The following is a 14028-nucleotide window of genomic DNA, read 5'->3' on the forward strand; positions in this document are numbered from 1 at the left end:
ACACAACCTCATTTCTCTAAACCCCATCCCCAAATCCAAAGAAAATCTGACTCAGAATCCCAGTAATGCTACTGGTTTTATTTCTTTAGCATTTCTTTTAGATATTATTCAGGAGCGGAAGCTTCTCCTCTTGGGGAAAAAAAAAAGTTTGTTCGAAAGGAAGGTTCTTCACTGTAGCAGAGAAATCAATTCTTTTGTGTGTTCTGTGAGAGGGGCTGTGTTTGTGTGTAAATATCTGTGTTTGTGTGTTAATGTGATTCATATTACAGGCAGTCATAGGAGAGGGGAAAAACAGATGTCAGAATGAAAGGAAAATTACATCCAAATCACTGTCATGCGATTAAAATGCTCGGGCAGGGATGGGATTGCAGGGGATTTTCCGCAGTTCTCTCTAAGGCCAGCAGGGGCGCAGATGCTCTCTTGGATTTTTGGATCATATCAAATGACACGATTAAATTTGGTATAAGGGTCTGGGGACCACACACAAACACTCCCTCTCTCCCTCTCTCTCTCCCTCTCTCTCTCTCTCTCTCCCTCTCTCTCCCTGTCTCAGCAAACAAGTATCCCCTCTTTGAGGCTGCTGGGAAAGTTCATTGAGGAAGTTGAAAGGGCATCGTCTCAGTCGCTGCAGGAGTTTCTTAAAGAGCATCCTGGCAATGGTACTGCACGGTTTCCCACATTGCGTGTGACTGCAACCACTGGAGATCGGCAGGAGGATAGAGGTGCCCTACTGCCTGTCTCCTCTCTGAGCCCGGGTGAGTTTGAGGAGGATAGAGGTGCCCTACTGACTTAGAGGAGATAAGAGAGCACCAGTGTGTGTGTGTGTGTGTGTGTGTGTCTGTGTCTATGTGTTTGTGTGCGTGCGTGTGTGTGTGTGTGTGTGTGTGTGTGTGTCTGTGTGAAGGTGAGAAACATGAGGGTCTTAGAGGAGGTAAGAGAGCACCAGTGTGTGTGTGTGTGTGTGTGTCTGTGTCTGTGTGTGAGTGTGTGTGTGTCTGTGTGAAGGTGAGAAACATGAGGGCCTTAGTGGAGGTAAGAGAGCACCAGTGTGTGTGTGTGAGAGTGTGTGTGTGTGAGTGTTTGTGTGTGTGTGTGTGTGTCTGTGTGAAGGTGAGAAACATGAGGGTCTTAGAGGAGGTAAGAGAGCACCAGTGTGTGTGTGTGTGTGTGTGTGTGTGTGTCTGTGTGAAGGTGAGAAACATGAGGGCCTTAGAGGAGGTAAGAGACTTGCAGTGGAGGGTAATACACGGGGCCATAGCGACAAATAAGCCCATATCTCACTGTGACCCAGACGCGAGGGCGGGTTGCCCTTTCTGTTCTAGGCCAGAAACTGTACAACGTGTGTTTACAGAATGCTCACAGTTGAATCCCATTTTTGGATTCCAACACAGACTCTCTGTGAAACTGGGTTTAACATTCACATTTGGACTCTTCATACTGGGGCCACGATACACTTCTGTACAGTGGTTTAAGTGGTGTTTGGTGAATTTTATCTTTGCTCAGGATAAACTGGCTACTTGTCACACGAGAAGAAATAGAATAAAGGGGGAGGGTTTCACAGACCCAGTTACAATGTCCAACTCGCTTTAGAGTGGAATTTGCTTATTTTAAATTTATTGATGAAATGAAATGTATTAACTCTGAATGTATGGGGTGTTGAAAATGTGTTGTGCTCTGTTGTTAATGAAGTGCCTTATATCTCTTTATGAACAGTGGAATGTGCATCTTATGCATAGTTTTTGAGGGACGGGTGGAATGGAGATTTTTCGGTCGGGGGGGGGGGGGGGGGGGGGGGTGCATCACTTAACATGGACAGAATCAAGATGGATAGATTGAAGTATTAAATGCAATGTAAAAGTCAACAGTCAAAAGTCTCTTTCTCTCTCTCTCTCTCTCTCTCTCCTCCTGTTCTCTGTTACTGTAGATAAGAACTATTTCTCATTTTGTATTACTGTGTGAACCTGCTGGTGTCTTCTGTCTGAAGGCTCAGTTGATTTGGGATGACGCCTGTACTGACAACAAACACGGTCACTAAGCTGAGCACTCCTCGGAGAAGACCTGTCCTAAAAATTTTACCCAAATGACAACTGAGTGAAAATGTACCCCCTCCCGTACACAGGCAACAAAAAGAGCAGCTGACTGAACAACTTCACAACCCTGATGCTCAACGGCTACCGCGTTTCACTGCACACTCACTCACCTGAATCTTATCTCAGTGCATCGCAGCGCTGGGTTTTGACACATTACTCTGACCCTGAAACAGCTGCTCTCTGTTAAATGCCTTTTCCGGCCACACGCAGCCCCTCAGCACCACAGGGTAACGGGCTTGTACCCTGCATGGAAAACCTGAATGAGAAGCATTGCCAAACACACTACCACAACAAAACCGATAGAGTTTAAAGGAACTGAGGTGGTTAGGGAATTAATTAGTGAAATATGCTCATCCATATAGCTCTCTGATGGTGTATTCTGTACTGGCATTGACATATACACAGTGACACAGTGACAGTGACTCACCCATAAAAGAGCAGGAAGTCTCCAAACTAAAACCTGAAACTCTCTGCTATAACTCTTTTGTGGACATTTCAACAGGGAGGAGATCATTCAGTATATTAGCCATTTATACTGGTGGACATGGTACCATATTCAGTGTATTAGCCATTTATACTGGTGGACATTGTACCATGATCAGTGTATTAGCCATTTATACTGGTGGACATGGTAACCATGATCAGACACATTTACACTCATATAGAGTCAGGAGGAATAATGTCAAAAAACCAAAACTCTGTGATGGTCCCATTGTTCTGCCCAATTCATTGAGCATAGCGCCACCTGCTGGACATCATTTAATTAGGGCAGGGTGACATCACTTTACGTTTATTTAAATGTAAATGTAATACTAAACTATAAACACAAACAGAAAAAACAGGAATATTTTCAATAATTTTTTATCAAAACAATTACATCAATTAGCATTTTCTACCTTGTATGTTTTTCTACTTAAAAGAGTAAAACATTTATATCGATTTCTGCTGTTGCTTTGATTCTGAAATGTGAGAAAACAAAGTCTCGCTAAACCCGCTCTTTTCAGTCTTCTTCCTCAGAGCCAGGCAGCACGAGTTTATCTGAGCTTCTGAGTGGTTCTGAAATCCATTGGGCCTTAATCTGAATTAGCCACGGCAATCTGACTCACTGGAAAAAAATTTCAATTCTGAATTACATCATACATCTCATCTTCTCTCTCTCTCTCTCTCTCTCTCTCTCTCTCTCGCTCTCTCTCTCTCTCTTTTATCTGTCTCATAAATGCATTCAGCCTGCTTTGTCTTTCAACTCAACATGCACCTTAAGCAAATTTTAATTTCTTTCTCATCACTCAAAAGCGATTAAAACAGCCCGACGCTCACAAGTATGTCTTTCCCGCTCTCAGCATGTCTAGAGAACGGGGTTGGGAATGTGACCCCATGTCGGAGGAAACATGTTCCTATCTGCCCGCTGCCCAAAATGATCAGGCCTTCGCTGCTTGCCAGCACTTTCAAAATTTGGGAGGGGCACATTCCACATCCCAGGATTGGGCTCTACCATAAATGGTAACCTTGGATCAAAAATGACGTAACGTTCCACCCCTAAACAAACATCGGAAACAAGTCCTTATCAGCGTAGACACATCTGAAAGTATTCGCTCTCTACTTTTGCTGAAGTACCGCCCATCACTCAGTTTCATAAAGATACCTCCTGGTCGCGAGGCTTCTATCTCGCGAAATTTTGTAACTTCATATCTACACGTCAATTACCGCAGATCAGCTGTAATCGCAGCGTTGAAAGCCCACTGCACACGTAAATTTGATATAATGCCTCTCCACGTTGTCATGCAAGGTCCCGGACCGTGGGGATTCCGCTTGGTTGGTGGGAAAGATTTTGAACAGCCACTGACTATCTCGCGGGTAAGTTTCATTTGATTTCACAACTTTGCAGGTTTACTGAGTGTAGGTGCAGTGCGCTCGCTTACTGGGCCTGAAGGATCCTGTTCTTGCCGGGACAGACATGCTTTCTTGGCTGTGTGTAATCTTTCGCAGTAGTGTAGCTTAGCGATTTTTTGTTTAGCGGCACGATACTGCGTAGTACGCTATATGAAGACCGCATAGTTAGAATACTTTTCCTCTGACGCCCCATAAAGATGACTGACAAAGCCATAGCTTAGCAAATTAGTCCATGTTAGCACTACTCCCCGCATATGCAGAGTTTCGATTCACGAGTAAACTTCAGACGTTCTCACAGGTTCGACTCTTACGGTGCATAGTTCACCTACAGCTTTGACAGTATCGATACTGGTCCAAGAACTGGGACTTGGGGTATAGGATGGCGTAGGCTCTTTAGCAAAGTGCCATGGACTTACGGGACCCCGTTATACGACTGTGCTTTCGAGAGAACGCTCCCTAGAGAAACGGCTCGACTCTGTGCATTCTGCTGAAGAAAGGGAGAGAAATTTGGCACAGTTTAACTTGTTGAGCAGGAAGACACTAATATTGAGGGTGAACTGTGAGTCTCTGAAAATAAAACACTTTTCCAGGAGTTCCAGCATGTTTATTCACAAAGTAACCCTCAGAAACGGCAATGTGACGAGTGTCTGTAGAAAGTCTGGTACTTACGGTTAAGTAGACCGTAGTCTACGGAAATTCAGTCACACACAACAAAGCGGATTTCGACAGCGTTGATACTTCAGATAAAAGGAAATTTCAAAAAATGTGAAATGTCCTGTTTGTTGGAAATCTTCGAAGCCTCTCAGGCCGTTTAAACGTACTTTCAAGATAGTTAACCCTAAATGAACAGGCACGTTTGTGATGTTTTCTCAGCATATTCCAAAGATACTGATATTTCTTGAAGCCTATAGTTTATGTATGTATGTACATATATATATATATTTGTGTGTTTGGTGCGTTAGTTAGTTCCTCATGACAAAACGAATGTGCTTTTTTCTAAACATGCTATGAATGTAAAAGTGATGCGTGTTCCAGGTAACGCCGGGGAGTAAAGCAGCCCAGGCCAATCTGTGCATTGGGGACATGATCCTGGCCATAAACGGTGAACCCACCGAGGGGATGACACACTTAGAAGCACAGAACAAGATCAAGGGCTGCTCAGAGGAAATGGCTCTGTCCATCGACAGGTAAGCTATCAGTCACTGTCCCACTGGCCGTGAATAGACATGTTGGTCTGTGGGGGAAGCTGGCAGAGCCACTGATTGTTGCACCTTCCGATGGAATTAGATTCAGCGGAAAGGCATTTTTTCCACGTGTTTCCTTGAACGCTTGACCTCTACGTTTTTTTGTTTTTTTTTTTTCATTTTTTGAAAGTTATTTACAGCATCTTGAGAAGTATTTTCAGAGGTTGGAGTGACTGATTCAAAAGTCTGTGGTTAGCAGATATTCTGTCTGTTTGCTCAGTCCAAATCACCGTCCTCAGCGTCTAAAGCCAGGCTCCCAGGCAGGAACACAGCACTCGAGGGTTATTTTGTGTCCAGTGAGAAAGAGAATAGTTTGATTCTTAAGGAGCTCTCCTATGAGACATATCCTGACTGGTTACCAGTTCCTGTAAACTAATACTCACAGGGATGTAGAGTTGTCGTGTGTGTGTGTGTGTGTGTGTGTTTGTGTGTGTGTGTGTGTGTGTGTGCGCGTGCGTGTGCGTGTGTGTGTGTGTGTGTATGTGCGCACACGTGTGTGTCAGGAGGGTCTCTTTGGGAGTCGGGATGCAGCCTCACGATGCCCCAGGGGCAACATTAATAGTGTTTAATGTGCTGTTTGGTCGTAATTCAGATTCTAGCTGTTTTAACGACTGGCCTGAAAGTGTTTTCCTCTTCTTTAGATCAGAGTCAAAAATGTGGTCGCCCATGGGCTCTGAGGACGGCAGGACGAACCCTTACAAAATGAACCTGGCATCTGAACCACAGGTATGTCTGCTCACCCGTCCGGTCAGCTCCAGGGGTCTCCTCGGTGGACCTTTGACTGGACTCTTAGTTTTGGAATGCTGTGAATAAAGAGAGAGAGAGAGAGAGAGAGCGAGAATGAGATGTTAAAAAAAAAAAAAAAACATAACAGTGGGTTTTGTATCAGCTTTAAAGCAAATAAAGGCTTGGTGGTTCCGCCTGCCAAAAAGTGAACTCATTGTTTTCGTCCCAACAAGCAGTATCCATGGCGACGGGACTTTATCAGCCAGATCCTGACGCAAGACCGACTTCCTGCCGGCAAGGCTGGAAAACTCGGGTCAAAGTGGGAGTGAGCGTAGGAGAGTGAACTGGGAGAGACAGAGGGAGGGCTCAGAGAGACTGTGTGATGGGGATGTTGGCAGAGTTAAAACACTGGTTTGTGTTTTACAATTGGGTGTGTTCTGACGATGTGAAGAGCTGTCCACCCTTCCCTTCACCCTGCTGAGTCAGTCACTAGTTTTTCACTCTCCTGCGTGTTCCTCTTTCTAAGATTACTACAGAAATATGAATATGAGAAGCAAGAAATGGGCAGTTCATACATAGGCTCCTCTTCCAGTCAGAGAGTTACCAGAGTGTGTTTTCAGCGGTGTCCCTGACAATGCCCGAGACTGCCCTTTATGTCTTTCATACACTTCTCTGTTTGAGATCCATTTTCAGTGTCTGTTTGTTATGTTTCCCTGTCATAGTTTAGTGGGTTCTTTTAGCTGGTTTATAATCAGTGTGAGAGGTGCATGGTAAGTGAACTTTGCCTACAATCATAAACACCTGGCGTCTGACTCTCTTTCGGTCCATAGGAAGTGAAACACATTGGCTCCGCCCACAACAGGAGTGCCCTCCCCTTCGCTGCGTCGGGCTCCAAAGTCGTGACCAGTCAGTACAACAGCCCCAGCGGCCTGTACTCATCAGAGAACATTAAGACTTTTAACGATACTGTGGATACCGCCAAGACAGTGACCACGGCGGGCGAGCCCCAAAGCACGTAAGACCTCTGACCAGCAGTGAAGTTTGAAATCCTGTGAACTTTGTAATAAGCTGTTCTGGAAATGCATCCTCAAATAAACCTGATGATTGATCAGTCCTGCACCCGTAGAAATAAACACATGTAAATTAGGCCGAAAGGGTTTACATCTCTGCCGAATGTTTTAATGGATTACTGTAGTTGTAATATTCATTCTGAAGTGGAGTTTAATTGAATTAATTTACTGAATGATAAGAATCAGACAGATATTAATAGAAAACAATATAGTGTTGTTTATAATATGATATATAGCATTATCTTTTAAAGGCACATAAGTGTAATGCAATAATACCACCAGTGATTTAGAATTCGAATGTGAGATGAATGATAGAAGATTTGCCCAGATAACAGCCAACACTTGACCAGACGTCCAGGTATTAGTGTGATTAATGTGCTGGAGTCTCCTCAGGTTTGGGTTCAGTCTGTGTTGACAACCCTGTCCTTAACACGGGTTGTTTGTTTTGTAGACAAGACGCCTCAAAGCCCGGTCAACTCCAGCCACACTTAGCCGCTAACTCTGAGGTTTACAAAATGCTGCAGGAGAACCAGGAGTCAAACGAACCACCCAGGCAGTCCGCCTCCTTCAAGGTCCTGCAGGAGATACTGGAAACTGGTACGCGTCCAGTACACCGTCTGTGTGTTTATGTTCCTCTCCATCACAAAGCCCTCACCCCTGCAGCCCCCCATATCATGTCCTTGTTCTTCTCTGACTCTCACCTGTAGAGTTAAGGCCACAGTCACACAGTGATCAGCATAGACAGGTCAGGTGACTGTGGGTTCTCATTACTGACAGGTTAGGTAAGTCTGTAGGTTGTTAGTATTGACAGGTTAGGTAAGTCTGTAGGTTGTCAGTTCTGATAGGTTAGGTAAGTCTGTAGGTTGTCAGTTCTGACAGGTTAGGTAAGTCTGTAGGCTTTCAGTTCTGACTGGTTAGGTAAGTCTGTAGGTTGTTAGTATTGACAGGTTAGGTAAGTTTGTAGGTTGTTAGTATTGACAGGTTAGGTAAGTCTGTAGGTTGTCAGTTCTGACAGGTTAGGTAAGTCTGTAGGTTGTCAGTTCTGACAGGTTAGGTAAGTCTGTAGGTTGTTAGTATTGACAGGTTAGGTAAGTCTGTATGTTTTCAGTTCTGACAGGTTAGGTAAGTCTGTAGGTTGTTAGTATTGACAGGTTAGGTAAGTCTGTAGGTTGTCAGTTCTGACAGGTTAGGTAAGTCTGTAGGTTGTCAGTTCTGACAGGTTAGGTAAGTCTGTAGGTTGTTAGTATTGACAGGTTAGGTAAGTCTGTAGGTTGTCAGTTCTGACAGGTTAGGTAAGTCTGTAGGTTGTCAGTTCTGACAGGTTAGGTAAGTCTGTAGGTTGTTAGTATTGACAGGTTAGGTAAGTCTGTATGTTTTCAGTTCTGACAGGTTAGGTAAGTCTGTAGGTTGTCAGTTCTGACTGGTTAGGTAAGTCTGTAGGTTGTTAGTATTGACAGGTTAGGTAAGTTTGTAGGTTGTTAGTATTGACAGGTTAGGTAAGTCTGTATGTTTTCAGTTCTGACAGGTTAGGTAAGTCTGTAGGTTTTCAGTTCTGACAGGTTAGGTAAGTCTGTAGGTTGTCAGTCAAATTAGTAATTAGTTACAGTTACTAGTTACTTTCAAAAGTAATTGAATTCGTTTACCAATTAGCTACTGCATATGGAAGTAATTAGTTACTAGGGAAAGTAATTTTTGTGTTATTTCTAAATGTTTGCTTCGGGTCTCTTATTAATGCATACCAATCAAATCAAGCCTTGGCTGACCAATCAAATCAAGCCTTGGCTGTCCAATCAAATCAAGCCTTGGCTATTTGGATGGAGTGGATCCTTGGTCAGCGGCGCTAGCACTGGGGTCTTTCGCGATTAGCTTTGTAGAAGCGTGTTGTTTTACCAGGTGCTTCAGAAGATTAGAGTTACTATTCTTTGATGTGGATAAAGTTCACACACCTGCACATAGACTCCAACTCACCAGTATATTGTTGATCTTGAGGAGGGAAAAATAATGTCCATATTAGCGAGCTCACATATTACCCGAGCCGTCGGCCACTGTGGGGGTTAATGCTGACTGATCGATTCACTCATTCATTGCGCCACCGTAAGGTCGTAAACAGGAAATCGGGGGAATTGGCTGCATTTGTCTGCTATAGTCTGCAGTTCTCCATTAATATTTTCACGCAAGACAAAAGTAATGAGTAACGAGCCCATTTAAATCTCAGTAATTGTAATTGTGTTATTTAATTTGAAAAGGTAATTAGTTACATCACTCGTTACTGCCAAAAGTAGTCCAGTGAATCTGTAGGTTTTCGGTACTGGCAGGTCCAATGATTCTGTGAGTTGCTGAGTTGTGTTCATTCAGACAGGTTTCAGTTCATGGTGAATCTGCTCATTTCAGGCGACTCAGAGAAGCCAGCTGGATTCAGGAGTGTGAAAGCTCCCACCAACAAAATCGGTTCCTCTGTGGGCAACGCTGAGAAACTCCCAGTGTGCGACAAATGTGGATCGGGGATTGTGTAAGTACATCAGACATATAAACTCATGTGTCTCTGTGTGTCTGTGTAAGTACATCAGGTATATAAACTCATGTGTCTCTGTGTGTCTGTGTAAGTACATCAGAGATATAAACTCATGTGTCTCTGTGCGTCTGTGTAAGTACATAAGACATATAAACTCATGTGTCTCTGTGTGTCTGTGTAAGTACATCAGATATATAAACTCATGTGTCTCTGTGCGTCTGTGTAAGTACATCAGATATATAAACTCATGTGTCTCTGTGTGTCTGTGTAAGTACATCAGATATATAAACTCATGTGTCTCTGTGTGTCTGTGTAAGTACATCAGATATATAAACTCATGTGTCTCTGTGTGTCTGTGTAAGTACATCAGACATATAAACTCATGTGTCTCTGTAAGTACATCAGACATATAAACTCATGTGTCTCTGTGTGTCTGCATGTCTGTGCGTAAGTGTTTAAATATGTAAGAGAGAAAGAGAGTGTGTCAGACATGAAAATGTCTCGTTTCATGTCATTCCACACAAAATGTAGCATTGTCTCCACCTAGTGGTGACTGTGTGGCATTCTCTTTGCTTGAAACAGTGGAATGGTATACACCAACAGCAGCTGTGTGTATTTGGGGTTTGGGACTTCTGGTTATGAAGCCAAAAACATTATAGGCACGGAAGGTGTCCATAAACCTGCCCTCCATGGTTTGGTAAAAGGACCATGTGATTTCTGTGAAGAGTGAAGGGCTTTTGTAAAAAACACTGAGATCATAGGTCACTTAGATCATAGGTCACTTAGGTCATAGGTCACTTAGGTCATGTTGGATTCCCAAAAGTGAAGTTTTTTATAGCTAATATGTGCTGCTAATTAGGAATAGTCCTAATGGTTTCTTTGGTTTACACAAGAAGTTTGGAAGGGAAAAAAAAACATTTTTAGCAGTATTTCTTGGTGTGACTCCTCTGTTCTCATCTCTCTCTGTGTCTGATTAAAGGGGAATGGTTGTCAAACTGCGGGACAAGTTCCGGCATCCTGAGTGTTATGTCTGCTCAGACTGCGAGGTCAACCTGAAACAGAAGGGACACTTTTTTGTGGAGGATAAGATTTACTGTGAGAAACATGCACGCGAGCGCGTGACCCCACCAGAAGGCTACGATGTGGTCACCGTGTTCCCAAAGTAAAGGCCTCTCTGTTCAGCCTGCTTTAACACTGCACAGCACCTCAGGGCTGGGCCAGACGCAAACATCTTCAGTAACACGTTGTCCGGACAGCCCCTCACAGACAGTAGGTTAGCAGTGGTCCCCAGCAGGAGGAGAGTGATAAACTGTGATGTGTCTTATGACCATGAGTCCGTGGGGAGTGTCCGGACGAGGTGTTGCCAAAACCTTCTAAACATTCCTATATCGATGACATTCCGTGTGATTGTTAGTGTTCTTTGCCTCTAACGTATCTAAATGTATTGGTGAATATTTTCATTTGCACATTCCATTCCATGTTTTCCAAGATCTCATGAATAAAGTGACTGTAATAAACATTGACCTGTGTCATCCAGTGTCTGTCCAAACCGTTCTTCAGAAACTATATTTTTCCCTCTGTGTTTTTCTCTGTAGCTTTTGTTTGACATGAATGTGGCAATTCTGTTCTCACTAGAGAAGTGAAATGTTGCGTTCACCTGTGGTCAGACCATTTCAGAAATTATACAAGACATTTCCCTCCTGTTGCCTGTTAGTAACCATGGTAGCGGCTGGTTGTTATTGCGCATGCTCAGTACGACTTAATAAAATAACGTCACTTTTTGCTCAGTCGCAGGTTGCACATAGCATTTTTTTACAAATGTGGAAACAAACATGAATGTATGATTAGTAAGGGATAAAAACCTGAGGGGGTTTATTTCGCGATAATGACCGACTCGCTGTACGTTATCCCGCTTATTACACGGCTACTTACTAAAACAATCAATAATTTGACACAAAATATTAATATGAAAATGATTTTATTGCTTCCGCTAAAAAATAGCAGAATGTCGTAATTGACCAATCAGAACCGAGTATTCAACAAAGCCATGTAATAATGCTTATATAATGAGGATTGTAGCTAAGCTATTTGTTCTTCTGTTTCTTCTTCTTCCAATTATTATTATCATTATTATTGTTATTGTTATTGTTGCTGTGGTTGTGGTTGTTGTTGTGGTAGTATCTGCCAGGGAACACTGGAGTAAGTGTTAAAATGGCATTGACATCTGTATTCCACATTTTTTGTGTGTGTTTTTTGTTTTACCCTAGGCTGGTTGAAACTTGGTGGTGAAGACAGTAGGTGGATTGCCATCTCCTGTTAAAGTTATCAGTGTGTTTATTAAATTTGTATCAGTCCTTCCGCAGTGTGCTTGTAATTCGGCAGAGCGCCGAGGCAACCTGTGTGTGCCAAACCTGTATCCCGAGACAGTGTGCATCGATCGACCACCTTACGCCCCCTACAGGACATCAAAGTTGTGCCTCTCTCAAAGCTGCCTAACAGCAGGCTTAACGTCCTTAAACTTGGCGTTTCTCGTAACGAACACAGAGGATGAAATGTCAGTTTTTCTTTGACTAATTTGTCCAGCCTACGGGTTTGCGCCTGAACTATACGTTCCCATGATACAGAGTATCTGCACGTTTTTTTTCCAATTTCTTTTTTTGTTTGTTTGTTTGTTTAGGCAAACTGCCTTACTGATGAAACACATATCTGCTTTCCTTTCACACATATCACAATGAAAATTATAGAAACACACGTGCTTTTCTACTCTCTACGATTTGTTAGACATGACGTATGTCAGTCGAAACAGGACAAAATATTAAACACGCGAGAAATCATGAGTGTATACTGTTTTATCGGGTATGTTGTTGGTGAAGAATTTCTCACAAAACTTGAATGTGACTGTTTTGTCTGATCATACAGCCCAAACCAGTTTATTTACCAATGCTGTAGCCAAATTTTTCAAATGCACAATATTGCACAATATCAGGTTGCTTCAGAATGTATTAGAGAGATGTAAATTTGATTTTAACAGTCAGAGTCCAACTTTTAAAACAAAACGATTGCCCATACAAGTTTAAGTTGGAGACCATTAGTTTTTTGATCGGTCTCTATCACCAAAACATCGCAAAAAGCGGCTTGAGAATTGCCTTTGATCTGCCAAAATAATGAACATGAAGAATTGTTCAGTCGGGTCACACGTTGATTTGCTATTTGATGTAAAGTTTTGTAGATGTTATGTTAATTCTCCAAAAAAGAACTGAATTCATTGTAATGCATTTAAATTTTCGGGTAATTTTGATCAAGTTAGTGCTCGAGTTTTTTCTTAAGGAAATTAAACTATCAGTGCACTATACGTGTGTTCTCACTACACATAGACTACGTAACAAGGCGCAACACACTATTCCCAAATGAAAAAATCATGAGTCAGCCCATAAGGTGGGTTATCCTGATGTGCACTACTATACTCGTCCAATAGCATATCCGTGTAATAACCCTGCGCGTTCACGGAGCTGTGGATTGCGGGAACTGTGGGGCACCGCTTAGATGTGCACGAGTTTGAAGGACTCCAAATAATATCCCCAGACGCGCGTGGCGCCTGGAGACACAGATGATCCCTCTCGAGGCCCGGCGCGTGTCGAATTTGATCAGCAATCCTGAGCGTCTCAGTCAATGCCCAGATGTAATTATGGGCGAATCTCAACGTCTCAATTTTGGTCAGCTTTGCGTCATCAGGCAAAGTTGGCAGCACGTGCCTCAAAGCATCCATCGCAGAGTTCAGGTTGTGCATGCGATGTCTCTCTCTATCGTTCGCCTTCATTCTGCGATTTCCGCGATGCCTGTGCGATGGCTGGCCCATTGGCATCTTATAGCGATTTCTTTTTGTTTTAACTGTTTCCCCACTTGATGTGGATGAGGTCACAGAGATCGTTGACTCACTCACTTCAGGCATTGCCTCGCACTGTGACGAAGGTTTTGGGTGGTCGTCGATGGAGATAGGAGGTCGTGGAATCACCTTCTGTGCTTCATGGCACTTTAACGAACAGGTGTCACGGCTTTTAACAGGTGTGCACAGCGACTTTGGAGACATTCTGTAAAGTTAATCAGTTAAAAGAGAACAGTGTAAATTAAATCATCACTGCTCATACAGACCCATTTTGTCCGACAATTATATAAAAAATTCTAATATAAGATGCTAAGATATATTTCTTACCCTCTTTAAGTTGCTGGTTCTTGAGTTATATTCAGCCAATGCCTGGAACTCTAAACCGATCGTCTTGCTACACTGTGACAGCACTACCGCTCGTCTCTCATAACCTTTTATAAATGAGAGAAACAATGCCGAGGTGATGCGCTTCTAAACCATTTATGTCCTTTTTATCTTATCTGTGCGCGTGGAATGAGTCTACATCAACGGCGGATGCAAAGTGACCAATCAGCTTTGAGGGAGCACTTTGCTCTCCCAGGTTTTGAGGCGTCTCGTTCTTTTAACCAACAAA

At 43.0% G+C, this 14028-nt stretch overlaps 1 protein-coding gene across 1 annotated transcript; it reads left to right on the top strand.

Moving 5' to 3' along the window:
- Positions 1-3742: 3742 nt before the first annotated feature.
- pdlim1 (PDZ and LIM domain 1 (elfin)) lies at positions 3743-11013 on the top strand. Its single transcript, XM_030771155.1, has 7 exons — positions 3743-3944; positions 5016-5167; positions 5866-5950; positions 6781-6965; positions 7472-7617; positions 9412-9529; positions 10512-11013. The coding sequence occupies exons 1-7, from the start codon at positions 3852-3854 to the stop codon at positions 10696-10698; spliced, it is 966 nt and encodes a 321-aa protein (XP_030627015.1). The 5' UTR covers positions 3743-3851; the 3' UTR covers positions 10699-11013.
- The last annotated feature ends 3015 nt before the right edge of the window (positions 11014-14028 follow it).

Source organism: Chanos chanos, chromosome 4 (genome assembly GCF_902362185.1).
Source record: "Chanos chanos chromosome 4, fChaCha1.1, whole genome shotgun sequence".
NCBI lineage: Eukaryota > Metazoa > Chordata > Actinopteri > Gonorynchiformes > Chanidae > Chanos > Chanos chanos.